Below are 14,269 nucleotides of genomic sequence, written 5' to 3'. Positions count from 1 at the left end.
ATAAACATTGCTGAAGACTGGAAATGTATGAACAATAAAATGGGACTATGTTTAGGATCGTCCACGTAAATGAAGTTTTAAAATTACCATGTAAATTAAATTTAAGGATGGTATAGAAAGGATCGCAATCTCTTATGGCAGAATTGTTGTAAAAGTGACCGCGTTAAGCTTTAAATAATAGTTCCTAATCTCTCCGGTGGCGCTAGTTAGGCTCTGGGACATGAGTATAACATGAACCATCTAAGGCAACAAATAACCCGACCAAATTACGTAGGTTGTTTTTGGTAGTATTTCGGTGTATGGTGGCGCCGCCTAATTACTGTTTTTTGATGGACACTTTTCATACATAGAGATTTGGCTCCTTTATACAGTCTCCATGATTTCGGTTATCCCGTTGGGTCAGTTCCCTCACCACTCATGCCAGATCCATATTAAATACTAGATTCAGGTAAAGGATAAACTCTAGGGCTATTTATACTAGACATGCTGCTGGCGTAGTTCACTCCTAAGAACGGATTGTTGGTTTCATTTTCGAGCATAAAATACTTAGATATATTCACTTCTGTTGTGTTTTGCGCCAATCGATTTTTTTTTATGAAATAGGAGGCAAACGAGCAGACGGATCACCTGATGGTAAGCGATTACCGCCGCCCATGGACACCCGCAACACCAGAGGGGTTGTAAGTGCGTTGCCGGCCTTTAAGATGGGAATACGCTCTTTTCTTGAAGGTTTGAAGGTCATATCGGTCCGGAAATACCGCAGGCGACAGTTCATTCCACAGCGATAATGGATCTATTTTGACATCTCTCTTTATTTATACAATTAATTCAAATAGGATATAATAAGATAGAGCGGTACTGTTATAGTAGATTTTGTAACCACAGTAAATTCACTGCCATCTATCGACACACCTTAAAACTAAAAATGAAGATTTATAAAAATACGATAAAATGTATTTAAATATGGATAAATGATTTTTTTTATTTGCATTAATTATTTTTATGATTCAGACCCATGTTCTTTCACTGATATGCGTTTAAATTGTTAAATAACAAACAACAGTAGGCCAAAGCTAGTAGCTCCCACTGATCGAGAATCAAATTTTCTTGATTTTCGAGGCACCTTTTTTCCTTAGACTGTATCCATCTATTACGGAGTTATATCTATCTGATTAATTTAAGCAATCGAATTTATTTGTTAATTGTTGGTAATGTATTATTTGTTAATCTCTTTTTTTGTTTGTTTTTTGTTACTGTTTTTTATGTTTATATTGTTGACTTGAATGATTAAGTATTTATGTGATATTTTTTTTGTATTTGCATGGCTTTTGTCTACATTTCCATGACCAATCGCCTCCCGGGCGAAAACTCGTATAGTGGTTAATAACGGCTATTTATGATGAACCCTCGTGTATATTACCAAATAAAGAACTGAATACTGAAAGGAGCTAAAATTTTATTAAGTAATAAAATCCGTGAAACTACTGCTAACTAAGAAATCACAAAATAAACTAAAACGTAGGTAGGTAAGTAAATTGTATCATCCAACATAGAAAACTATCTGTGATCTATATTCTAGGCCTGACCTAGGTTATAGGTTCGGTTCGCGTAATCGTATTAGATCTCTAGGGAACAGTGTCAACAAAATTAGAACATTAGATTAGATCGACGGTCCGTAGTAACTAAATACAACTCTAAACTCTTGTAGATACGGTGTATAATCGAGTGGAAGCGGTTTTTTCCCACTATTATGAAGTTTCTTGTCATGTTGGCGGATGGGTTGTTATCGTTAAGGCCAAAGAGTTAGTATAGTAAGTATATAGAAAGTTAAGGCCGTGCCATCGGTTTGCGGCTGTCACTGTCACATTTCGCAAGAAAGAACGGGAAAAATCATGCGCGCCAAGTGTCCATTTTGATCGAATTTTGTCGATTTTTATTTATTTTAAAAACGTTACCTTACAATATCGAAATTCGAAAGCTATTAAATTACTATTTAAGTTAAGATTGTTTTTCCTTCTTTTTTTGTTTATAGTATCACATATTAAATAACCGAGTAAAGTTTGATTAAAAAGTCCGAGTTAGATAGAGATTAAAAAGTTAGATGTAACCACATTGGGAATTAATTGTATCGAGCGAAGTGTCATAATTCGTGTATCGGAAACTATGTTATTAAAGATAATATAGTCAAGAACTACATATATTTTTTCCACGTCTACGAATATCAACGCCTCTTAGAAAAACATGATCATATAAGGAGATTTTTCGCCTTCTGGCTATAAATATATCAATAGAATGATTATTGAAGAAGGTTTCGGTATATCGTTCGTTAAGGTTTAGTCACAGAATAAATAATAGTACTACCGTACAGAAAGGAAACTTCCTACAAAACCGAAGTTTGACAGCGGTTCAGGGTCGAATCATGCTACCCCTTTCTAATATGTATATGGCACTATCCCTTTCGGCTATTTAGGGTTGTCAAAATACAAGTCATTATCTTATCTGTGGTCGTGCACGCAAAGGGACCCACGAATCACCGATCCACCTCACTCAACTGTTCCCCCCCTGTCCTGGTCCCAAGGTGAGGTCCTCAAATGTCAAATGGTGTGGACATGAAAAAGGGGCCTTTAATTTATATACATATACAAAATTTCAGGACTGTTCAAGAAATTTCGCAGTTAGTCTTTATCAGATTGTGCTATCAGAACAATAAAACTTTATGATAGGAAAACAGATAATTCTCATCTACACGTGGGTCAAAATTTGTTTTCCTTGTCTTGTTTCTGACCACTCTGTCACGATTGATTTTTGTCTTTTATCAAATAAAAAAAAATCGAGTGCTATTGCATATCTTTCCAGCTGCAGATGAGAAAAATTAAAAGCTAAATTTAACCCCATACAAAAGGCTCCACTCCGTCACATTTTTTGGGGACGAAAAACAAGACACACGAAAATAATTTTGACACATGTATGGCGTCCACTGTGCGTTGGACTGGACCCCCTGTATATACAGCATATGAAGGGTACACGGAAAGAACATGTCTAGTCACTTTAGTAACATTTTAAGTAATCGCGGTTTTAAAATTTGGAACCATGTCAAAATGTATGGGCAAAAAGAGGCATGGGCACTGTGAAGAGACGCATGGCCACTGTGAATGACCTCTCGCTTTGTGTGGTAGGGCACAGGACAGCGGATGTCATTCCAGATCTAGAGCAGAGCCCAACTGGGGAAGTACCTCCACCTTACAGAAAGCCGCAGCCAAATAACACTAGACCCTGCTCATAGTGTTGTGTTCCTGCCGGTGAGTAAGGTTGCCAGAGCTCGAGGGAGAGGAGTGTTAGGGTCGGCAACGCGCATGTAACTCCTCTGGAGTTGCAGGCGTACATAGGCTACGGAGACTGCTTAACATCAGGCGGGCCGTATGCTTGTTTGCCACCGACGTAGTTTAAAAAAAAAGTGTATGGTAATTCCGTGACCAAGTCTTTTTTAACTAAAAAAAGTTATGTTAAATATATTATACAGTGGTAGCAACAGATATAACTAATAGTTAATTAAGAGCTCTACATTTTGAAACGAAAATCTCATTTTCCGAAAAAAGTGACTAGACATGTTCTTTCCGTGTACCCTTCATATACACAAAGAATGAGGCCTGTTATTTATAGATGTACCCAGTACAGAGCAATCATGTCATGAGCATTGTTCACGTTTTACACCACGCCCCGTCTACAGCACAATACCTCTACCAAGTCAACCACCAGTTTGACATTGACATAAACGCTAGCGTGTGTTCTATGCATCACGCTTGTTCGCATATTAGTGCGAGCAAGATGTATAGAAAGTAAGTTACGCAGACGTTATCAAATATGTCAGTTTGAGACTGCAAAAGTCGTGGTAAGGCTACAGTACCCGTACCATGAGTCACTGACAGTGTCAAAACTGACATCTACGTCTACGTAATTTACTTTTTATACATCTCGCTCGCATTAATATGTCTGTACGAGCGAGATGCATAGAAAGTAATTTACGTTTACGCTAGCGTTAGTGTCAGTGCCGAACTGATGGTAGCCGTACAGGTCGAATGCTTCGGCTAACGTAAACGGTACCTTTACCAGTGCCCCTAATGTAAATCTCATTCGATTGCGTTAAGTGTTATTTTGTATGGGATTTTGAGTTTCCAAAACGTCCCGCTTGGCCTGTTCAAAATCCCATACAAAAATAGACATAAGTAAAAGACGAATACGATATTCAACTTTTAACGCGAAAAGTGGTAGAAATTTGACAGGCATAGGTATAGTTGTAATGTCAAACATACTTGGGTCAAAATTCTTTACTTTTGTCTTCTTTTTTGTCTGCAAAAACTGTGACGTAGTGGAGCTTTCTGCATGGGGTGAAATTTAGTTTGTGAAATTTAATTTTTCTCAAGAGCTTTTTCTCAATTATAAGCTACAGCTAAAAAGACATGCAATAGCACTCAACTTTTTTTATTTATTTAATAAAAAGACAAAAATATAGGCGTGACAGAGTGGTCAGAAACAAGACAACGAAAAGAAATTTAACCCATTTACTCCAAATTTTCTCTTAAATGTGATTGGTAGCTTACTTTAGTACTATACATATAGTGTTTTTACTGGTATAAAATATTACGCCATACATTTTCTATGCAAGACACTAAAGAGCGTTCCATACTATTTAATATGGACACATTGGGCACTCCATACTTAAAAACAAACTAGGTATAGCAGGCGTATTCTGACATATACCCAACGTCATGTCCTAACAGCGCGAATTAGTACCGAACCCCTAGGTTTAGATCTTTACCTATAGATCACCGGAAACCTATTAGAAATGTGCAGTCAAGCGTGAGTCGGACTTAATTACTTAGTTTTTGATCCGACCCCTACGGGTTTTTTAAAGACATTTCACATAAAAAATACATTGTTTAAATTGTGTTATGGAACCCTTGGAACGCGAGTCCGACTCGCACTTGGCCTGTTTTTGTATGGTATTTCGAACAGCGCGCCAAGCGGGACGTTTTGGAAACTGAAAAACGCGAACGTCATGTCACGCTGTCTAATGAAAATTACACTAGGTGTACAGATAACCAATATATCATGTGTGCGATAAATGAAACCATATGGTATAGGTATGCGCACTATGATATGTATTACAAAAAAACCGGCCAAGTGCGAGTCGGACTCTCGCACATAGGGTTCCATACCATTACGAAAAAAAACTGCAAAAAAACACGTTTGTTGTATGGGATGGGAGCTCCACTTAAATATTTATTTTATTCTGTTTATAGTATTTGTTGTTTTAGCGGCAACAGAAATACATCATCTGTGAAAATTTCAACTGTTTGTTTCAATTTCAAGACAGACGGACAAACGGAGTCTTAGCAATAGGGTCCCGTTTTTACCCTTTGGGTACGGAACCCTAATATAATGAATGTTCATATCAAATATAGTATAAGACAAATGTCAATAATCATTGGCACGTTATAATGGGCTATTGTTCAAGAGTATTATGTTATATTATATGTATAGATAAGGTATGACATACGGTGCCGAGACATGGACGCTCACTAAGGAGGCTGTGCATAAAATACGCGTAGCACAGAGAGCCATGGAACGCGCCATGCTCGGTATCAAGCTTCAAGATCGAGTAAGGAATGTCGAGATCCGTCGACGCACCAAGGTGCAAGACGTTGGTTTCGCCATTACCAAACTAAAATGGAGTGCTAGGCAGAGTGATGGCAGGTGGACTAAAATGTTAACGGAATGGTGGCCGCTTTCGAATGAAAGAAGCCCCTGGCGTCCATCGGCTCGTTGGGTGGACGACATCCGGAAGATTGCGGGTCACTTCTGGATGAGATTAGCTCAGGACCGGGACAAGTGGCGTACTGGAAGAGAGGCCTATGCTCAGCAGTGGGCGATAAAGGGCTGATATGATGATGATGATGATAAATAACTAATTATATGATAAACTCGTTAAGGAAATAGGTATACTGTATACTTTAAAAAACCGGCCAAGTGCGAGTCCGACTTGGTTCCGTACTTTTTAGTATTTGTTGATATAGCGGCAACAGAAATACATCATTTGTGAAAATTTCAACTGTAGCTATCACGGTTCATGAGATACAGCCTGGTGACAGACAGACAGACGGACAGACGGACAGTGGAGTCTTAGTAATAGGGTCTCGTTTTTACCCTTGGATACGGAACCCTAAAAAGGAAAAAAAATGTATAAATATTCGAATACCATTCAAGTGTGTGTTCATCACGAATATATTTTATGTTCCTAAGTTATGGATGTTGTCTATGTATTTAAGTATGTATTTATCTATATATGTATTATCGTCTAGTACATATAGTAAAAGCCTTGCTTAGTTTGGGGCTAGGTCAAGGGCCTGTCACTCTTTGATAGAGAAAGATAGTCTTATTGCGATTCCTATAAGAGGGAAGAGAAAATAGTGCCATGCTTTGTCCTTATCACCGACCGGGTGGCATCATAGGTAGGAGGCGATGGCGAAATACCGAAATTTATAAGAGTGAAAGAGAAAAAATCCTATGCTGCCTAAATTTTATATGAACATTCTTTTTCTTACCCCCGGTCACTCGGTGACGCGTCTATAACGACTTGTATATACTATGTCTATGGGCTAGGTCGATTCTGTGTAAAATTGTCCCCAAATATTTATTATATTTATTTATTTAAATTTGGTAGGATTGAAACTGAAACAATTGTACGTTACTTAGTACCTATGTATAAACAAAAACGTGTCAAAAATTGATGTCAATCTAAGCAATTTAGAATCATCATTAAAATGTTAAACAAAAATTAAATATTGCAAAAGAAGTAAAATGTCAGTTTTAAAATAAAATAAATCATTTGAATTATAAATTAAATTACATAAGTATATATAATAGGCCTTTTAATCTGTGCCAGATGTTTTAAGCAGCATCCCGGTAACGACACTTGCGGTCGTGGCTGTGTAGCCCTATGCGAGAGGATCCCTCGTCCACACACGCGGCAGGTGTATGCTCCCCCAGGTGGGCGGGGGTTGGAGGCCTGCTCGTGGCGCCCCAAGCGTTTTTCTTTCAAATAGGTAAACCAGGCATCGTCGTGCTTGGATTGGCCATCATGGACAACACGATGCCACATGGGTCGGTCTTCGGCCAGTTTCTGCCATTGGTTGCATGGGATATTAAAGGCAACCATATCACGCTTGACACAATCTTTAAAGCGCATTACATAAGTACATAAATATATCATTACAAATTTAATCCCATGAACTCATTTATATAGTACAGAGGGGTATCCAACAAAAGTATTCTCAATTTGCGTTTAAATGCTTCGTCACACGGCTCATTTTTAAGATCTGCAGGTGCGGGAGGCAAGTGTACGTATGTATTGCGCGTTTCTGCATTATTAGGACTCTTTTTACATCTGTTGAATTACCCCAGAGCAGTGAGCCGTATGCCATGATAGAGTGGAAATGCGCAAAGTACACCTGCTTTAGGGCTTCTGCGGAGATTAGTAGCTTTAGTTTCCACAACGCAAAGAGGATATAATAGGATAGAGCGGTACTGTCATAGTGAATTTTGTAACCACTTTAAATTCAATGCCATCTATCGACACACTTTAAAACTAAAAATGAAGATTTATAAAAATACGATAAAATGTATTTAAATATGGATAAATGGTTTTATTTATTTGCATTAATTATTTTTATATGATTTTGACCCATGTTCTTTCATGTTGTTTATGCGTTAAAATTGTTAAATAACAAACGAAACCGTCAACGCCCTCTATACGAGAGTAGGCCAAAGGTATTGGCGCCATCTGATCGAGAATCAAATTTTCGTGATTTTCGAGGCACGTTTTTTCCTTAGACTGTAACCATCTATTACGGAGTTATATCTATCTTTGCCTTATCGCAAACGACGCACCACCGAACCGATCACAAAGGTTGTCTACATGGCACTTCCAATTTAGAGTGTCAATCAGGAATCCGAGGAACTTATTCTCTTCACACACGGGCATCGGAAAGTTAGCCATGCACGGTGGCAGTTGAACCTTTCGACCAGAAAACAACATAACATTGGATTTCGAATAATCAAGCAATATACCATTTGCTGAGAACCACGCTTGCAATTGGTCACAAGCCTCATGGATTTTTAAGTCCAGCTTGTCATAAGACCTGGTACCAACTAATTACAGTCGTGTCATCCGCAAACAATACAGACAAGCTAGCTCCAATGTTCGATGGCAGGTCGTTTACAAATAACAAAAAACAGGGTATTCCCGAGGTACGAACACAAACCTTGGGGAATACCAATATTTATATGTCCTACATCGGATTGTACTGTCCTACCGTCAATGGATAATTTCACGACTTGTTTTCGGCCGATCTGACAAGAATGAGGTAAATAGTTCATGGGCAGTGCTTTCGATTCCGTACATTTTTAATTTATTGAATAGTAATTCATTGCTAATGACGTCAAATGCCTTTGACAAGTCATACAGTATTGCAGCAATCTTATCCTTATTGTCTAACCCTGTCGTGATATAATCGAATCCTCTACGTCGCGGTGGTTGCCGGCTTATCCTGTCGGTAAGCGAATTGGCTTTCCGTAAGCAGGTTACTCGATTCTAAATGATTCATAAGGTGAGACGATAGAACAGATTCTACCATTTTAGAAATTGTGGGTACTATTGTAATAGGCCTATAGTTATTGACGCACACCTGTCACCCTTGCCCTTGAAGACTGGGCACACCCTTTTGTTTTTCAGCACGTCAGGATAATATTTATGAATATGTTTCAAAAATAATATTTATGAGAATGACAAGTATGTCGCCAATAACAGGCCACAAATATAAAATATTTTTTGCGAAATGTCATACGCATCGACAGACTCGATACGACTAATATGCGAGTACGAGCGAGATGCATAGAAAGTAAGTTACGTCCTCCATAGCGTTTATGTCAGTGCCAAACTGGTGGTAGCCACACTGACATATTCGGCATATTCGCTAACGTCTGATTCTTGGTTAATATTAATATTGCATAAAACCCTCCTGTAATGTTGACATTTTAATATTCAAAAATATTCCATACACATAGGATGTTAAACGCAACATACACCTACTTAGTACTAATATTTACAACTCCGTATATAAGTGACCATGACATAGCTCTAAGAAGATACTATGATAATTATTTTGAAACGCAAGGTCGCTAGGAAGCGAGGCGAACAAAATAGATACTAATTTATTCCAAGTGCTTAAATTTAAAATACAATTAAATAGCTTGCCGAAGACTATAGTAAAATAATAAATATATCGTAGAGATAGAACACATTTAATTTTTTTCAAGAGGATTTCTTAAGTGGGGTGGGTGGTTAAGTTGGCTTGTTTCTCACCACTGTCACGCTTTTAATTGTCTTCTATCAATATAAATATCGAGTGCTATTATATGTTGTTCTACCTAGAGATTATATTTTACACGAGAAAAATTAAAAAACAAAATTTCATCTCATACAAAAATCTCCAGTCCGTCACATTTTTCGGCGACAAAAAACAAGAAAACGGAAGTAATTTCGACCCAAGTACCTAATTCTTGGTTAATATTAATATTGCATAAAACCCTCCTAAAATTTTGGCATTATACCAAATATACGTGCATTTATTTCGCCGTACCTTCAAAGATAATAGACAAATAAAAGCCTTAAGCTAAATTAAAAACGTACCTTAACGACCACATTTATTTTCACATGATTTTCCCTCTGTTTTAAGTGAATGTTTTGCCACTGGGTTTGAAATTATATCACTGTGCGTTTTGTAAACATTATTAAGGCACTGCGGTACACGAGCGATCCGCAATGCGTATAGCGTTGTACTGCCGTGTCTGTGAGTGTTGCCAGTTGCCAGAGGTGCAGGGAAATATTCTTTATTTTTTTATTATTGGGTTAATTTGGTAAAATTGGTATGCGCTTTTAACTAAAAATCAAGGGCCTGACAGTCTTTGATAGAGAAAGATAGTCTTATTGTGATTCCTATAAGAGGAAAGAGAAAATACTGCCATGCTTTGTCCTTATCACCGACCGGGTGGCATCATAGGTAGGCGATGGCGAAATACCAAAATTTATAAGAGTGAAACAGAAAAAATCCTGCTGCCCAAATTTTATATGAATATTCTTTCTTATCCCCGGTCGCTCGGTGGCGCGTCTATAACTACTTGTATATATTATGTCAATTTATGTCTATGCTAAAAATACTAAAAATACATATGTCCTGAGAAGTAAAGAACATTTAGGGCCGATTTTTATATCGTTGTCAAAGGTTTTTCGTTAAATTTGGATAAAGTTTGTCTGGTTTTAGGAGCTCCTCATTCTGGGTGGATAAGTACGAAATCCCAATTTACGACGAAAAAAAATATATCGACTACCGTAATTCGTAAATTCAAAGGGCTTAAGGGACAAAATGGCGAAAATAAGTTATGAATGTAGTTATACTCAGTTTTTTTCTTTTTATCGAATGGTGGACCTAATCAACAGAAAATTATGCTTCAATACAATTTTCCAACGCATTTGGCTGTATCCACCAATATATAAAACTGTTGTGAGACATTTGGGCGTAACTCTCAACTTCGTGTACGATACGTCCTTTTGCATCAGAAATTCCATTATACCTGTGCTACTTTTATGTCCGTTGCGCCTATTTGCTGAAGATTTTCTTTTCCTAAATGTACGTTACGACTTCAACTAGTGGCTATGTATACGATATACGACTATGGCAGAATTCAATGTAAGAGATACGCCAAGCTAATACGTAAAATTTCGAGGTTTAAAGTTGTTGATTTTTGTGTTTATGCAGGATGACCTTGCTTGTAATTTCCCTTTCAAACTTTCTATTAAGTAAAAAAAAATATTTTTGATATTTTTAGTTTTAATCGTGTGTCAATAGATTGGCAGTAAATTTACTGTGACTACAAAATTTACTATGACAGGAAGGACTCAAGATTGCTGTTATATTTTTTGACAACCGTATAACGATCTAAAGAAGCGCTAAAACAGCAAAAATTCTGCTGACTAAACCTACTGCACGTTAAATAACTTGCATCTCTATGAATAAATTTGTAGATATCTTTCTATAAGTGTAATAATTTAATACCTTGTAATGATTGTAAATATTGTAATGAATTGCAGAAATATCATATGACCTACTTTGCTAACGGTATAGATAACCTATCTACAAATTTAGCCTAATTCCTATTATGATATTTGAATATAAAAATATTAATATGTAAGTCCCCATAGACATCTTCGCATGCAAATATTCTCGATTAAATCACCTATTATACAAAACATAAACATAACAATAATACATTAATCCGTTTACAATTTATGTATGCCATAATTAAATAAAATAATAAACATACAAAAACCTTTCATTTTAGCATTATAGCAATACCTGGCAACACTTCTCATCTGTCTTTTGTACCGACTCCGGTCGGTAAAGCAGTGACGTCACTAGCACGGAACGATGTAATCATGGTATCTCTAAAGAAGACTACTGTGATACAGACGCAGCGCCATCTATTGTTTGTGCTGCAGCTCTAGTCCACGGCAGTGTTACTAGATATAATAGGGAGCGTAAGTGAACTATAGGGGACAGCATAGAATCCGTCAGATTTTTGTTGCGAGGTGTAAATGTGAAGTTTAATCCTCCGATGTAGCCCACAAGATGGCAGAACTTACGGTGACTTACTTACCTTACGACCCGTCTGATGTTAAGCAGTCTCCGTAGCCTATGTACGCCTGCAACCCCAGAGGAGTTACATGCGCGTTGCCGACCCTAACACTCCGCACCCTCGTTGAGCTCTGGCAACCTTACTCACTATCCGGGATTAATAGCTTGTATGGGTGCCAAAAAAAAATTCCGTCTAGAAAAGCTACAAATAGAGGAAAACTTTTCCCATACAATTTGTATGAAAATGAAAACTTATTTTTTACATGCTTTTTAGGGTTTCGTACCCAAAGGGTAAAAACGGGACCCTATTACTAAGACTCCGCTGTCCGTCTGTCCGTCTGTCACCAGGTTGTATCTCATGAACCGTGATAGCTGTTGTAATTTTGTTGAAATTTTCACAGATGATGTATTTCTGTTGCCGCTATAACAACAAATACTAAAAACAGAATAATATAAATATTTAAATGGGGCTCCCATACAACAAACGTGATTTTTTTGCTATTTTTTTCCGTAATGGTACGGAACCCTTCGTGCGCGAGTCCGACTCGCACTTGGCCGGGTTTTTTTTATGCCAATCGATTCCATTCCTATCCAGTAAGTATCAATAGTTTTCCTAGCTCACAACATAAATACCCGTCGTAGCGGAAGCACGTTGTGTGACTTTTTTGTAAGTCGATATAGTCAGCTTTTAGCCGTTTTCTTCCCGCTGACAAAACCGAACAATATTAAATAGAATTTCCTTTGTGGTTTTATGTACGGATTTATCCTGTTTTGATAATATTTTATACATAAAACTTGCAGTTTTTGTAAATAAAAATACACAATGACAGAAGTTTGTTTACTTTTTAGTCAAAGCATAGAGTAACTTATACTAGAGCGGTACTGTCATAGTAAATTTTGTAACCACAGTAAATTCACTGCCATCTGTCGACACACTTTAAAACTAAATATAAAGATTTATAAAAATACGATAGAATGTATTTAAATATAGATAAATGACTTTTTTTATTTGCATTAATTATTTTATTTATTAATTATTTATTATGCGTTAAAATTGTTAAATAACAAACGAAACCGTCAACGCCATCTATACGACTGTAGGCCAAAACTAGTAGCGCCCTCTAAACGAGAATCAAATTTTCTTGATTTTCGAGGCACGTTTTTTCCTTAGACTGTATCCATCTATTACGGAGTTATATCTATCTTTCAAAGGTTTGATTGTCAAATAAAATTGATAATGTTAGTTCCCGTTTCTGCCACGACACTTCTCTTTCGGCACAGACTTTATAGTAAAACAAATTTCCTATTAGCCGAGATGGTAAAGGTAAAAACTTAGATCTGTAGAAAAAAAACTATTCGACAATAACATTTAAAATGCATTTTGTCTTAAAAAAGTTAAATATCAATCTTTGTGTAAAGCGCCATCTAACGAGAAGCAAGAGAACTATTAACAATGTGAGTTGTCCTTTGGTATAACCGAGCCAACCTCCTATTGGATACGACAAATGACGACAGGTGGCAGTGGCAACACTAACTGGTAAGATTTAACCGCGAATAGCTTGGGAATTTTTTTAACTGACAGTCTAAAAAAAATCGTACAAAATAAATGTAAAAACTGAAAACGGAGAATAAAAACCGGACAAGTGCGTGTCGGACTTGCCCACCGAGGGTTCCGTACTTTTTAGGGTTGGGACCCTATTACTAAGACTCCGCTGTCCGTCTGTCTGTCTGTCTGTCACCAGGCTATATCTCATGAACCGTGATAGCTAGGCAGTTGAAATTTTTAGCAGATGATGTATTTCTGTTGCCGGCTATAGCAACGAATACAAAAAATAGAATAATATAAATATTTAAATGGCTCCCATACAACAAACGTGATTTTTTTGCTGTTTTTTTCCGTAATGGTACGGAACCCTTCGTGCGCGAGTCCGACTCGCACTTGGCCGGTTTTTACTATTTGTTGTGATAGCGGCAACAGAAATACATCACATTGACTTTTCATTGTACTCTGCAGCAGCGGTATCATGGTAGCATTTTTATCACCTGTCATGCCATGCGTCACTTTCGCACTTACATATTTGTTAGAACGTGACAGGCATGGTGACAAATGATAAAGAGCCGACCATCTTAGCTCTCTTGGTTAGCATAATAGATACCGAATTGCATGCAATTTTTTTAACCGTCTAAAATGCTTTAGTTTAGAAACGAGTTTTACCATTCATCTAGCGGAAGCCGCTCGACCCCAATTTCAAATGAATACCGCAAATCTATGTACAGGTTAGCCGTTTGGCACACGCATACTAGAGGTCGAAACACTCGAAACAAATTTTTTGACCCGCAGTTCCTAAAAAAATTTCACTGGGGGGAAAATTCTTTGTTTTAATTTAAAAAAAATGCCCGAAATGTAATGATGTGATATATTTTAAGAATCGCCTCAAAAAGCCCTTTCGTATGATACCACACTCGATAGGTTTTGGATTTTTTTTTCCATACAAAAAAAAATGTTTCACCACTCCCCC

General features: G+C 37.2%; 1 protein-coding gene and 1 long non-coding RNA gene across 3 annotated transcripts in view; one reads left to right on the top strand and one right to left on the bottom strand.

Annotated features, from left to right (window-relative positions):
* Positions 1-9,916, bottom strand: part of LOC134754282 (alpha-1,3-mannosyl-glycoprotein 4-beta-N-acetylglucosaminyltransferase A-like) — a 71,915-nt gene extending 61,999 nt beyond the window's left edge. The window contains exon 1 of the mRNA XM_063690507.1: positions 9,749-9,916. Within this exon, the coding sequence (XP_063546577.1) occupies positions 9,749-9,762 (14 nt within the window). The 5' untranslated portion in view covers positions 9,763-9,916. The remainder of the gene's footprint in view (positions 1-9,748) is intronic.
* Positions 1-14,269, top strand: part of LOC134754503 (uncharacterized) — a 300,790-nt gene that overhangs the window by 45,721 nt on the left and 240,800 nt on the right. For both annotated transcript variants that reach the window (XR_010128909.1, XR_010128908.1), the window contains exon 2: positions 3,204-3,456. This is a non-coding gene — a long non-coding RNA (uncharacterized LOC134754503). The remainder of the gene's footprint in view (positions 1-3,203; positions 3,457-14,269) is intronic.

Source organism: Cydia strobilella, chromosome Z (assembly GCF_947568885.1).
Source record: "Cydia strobilella chromosome Z, ilCydStro3.1, whole genome shotgun sequence".
Classification (NCBI taxonomy): Eukaryota; Metazoa; Arthropoda; class Insecta; order Lepidoptera; family Tortricidae; genus Cydia; species Cydia strobilella.
Note: the sequence above shows the minus strand (reverse complement) of the source record. Positions and strands in the feature narration are given on the sequence as shown.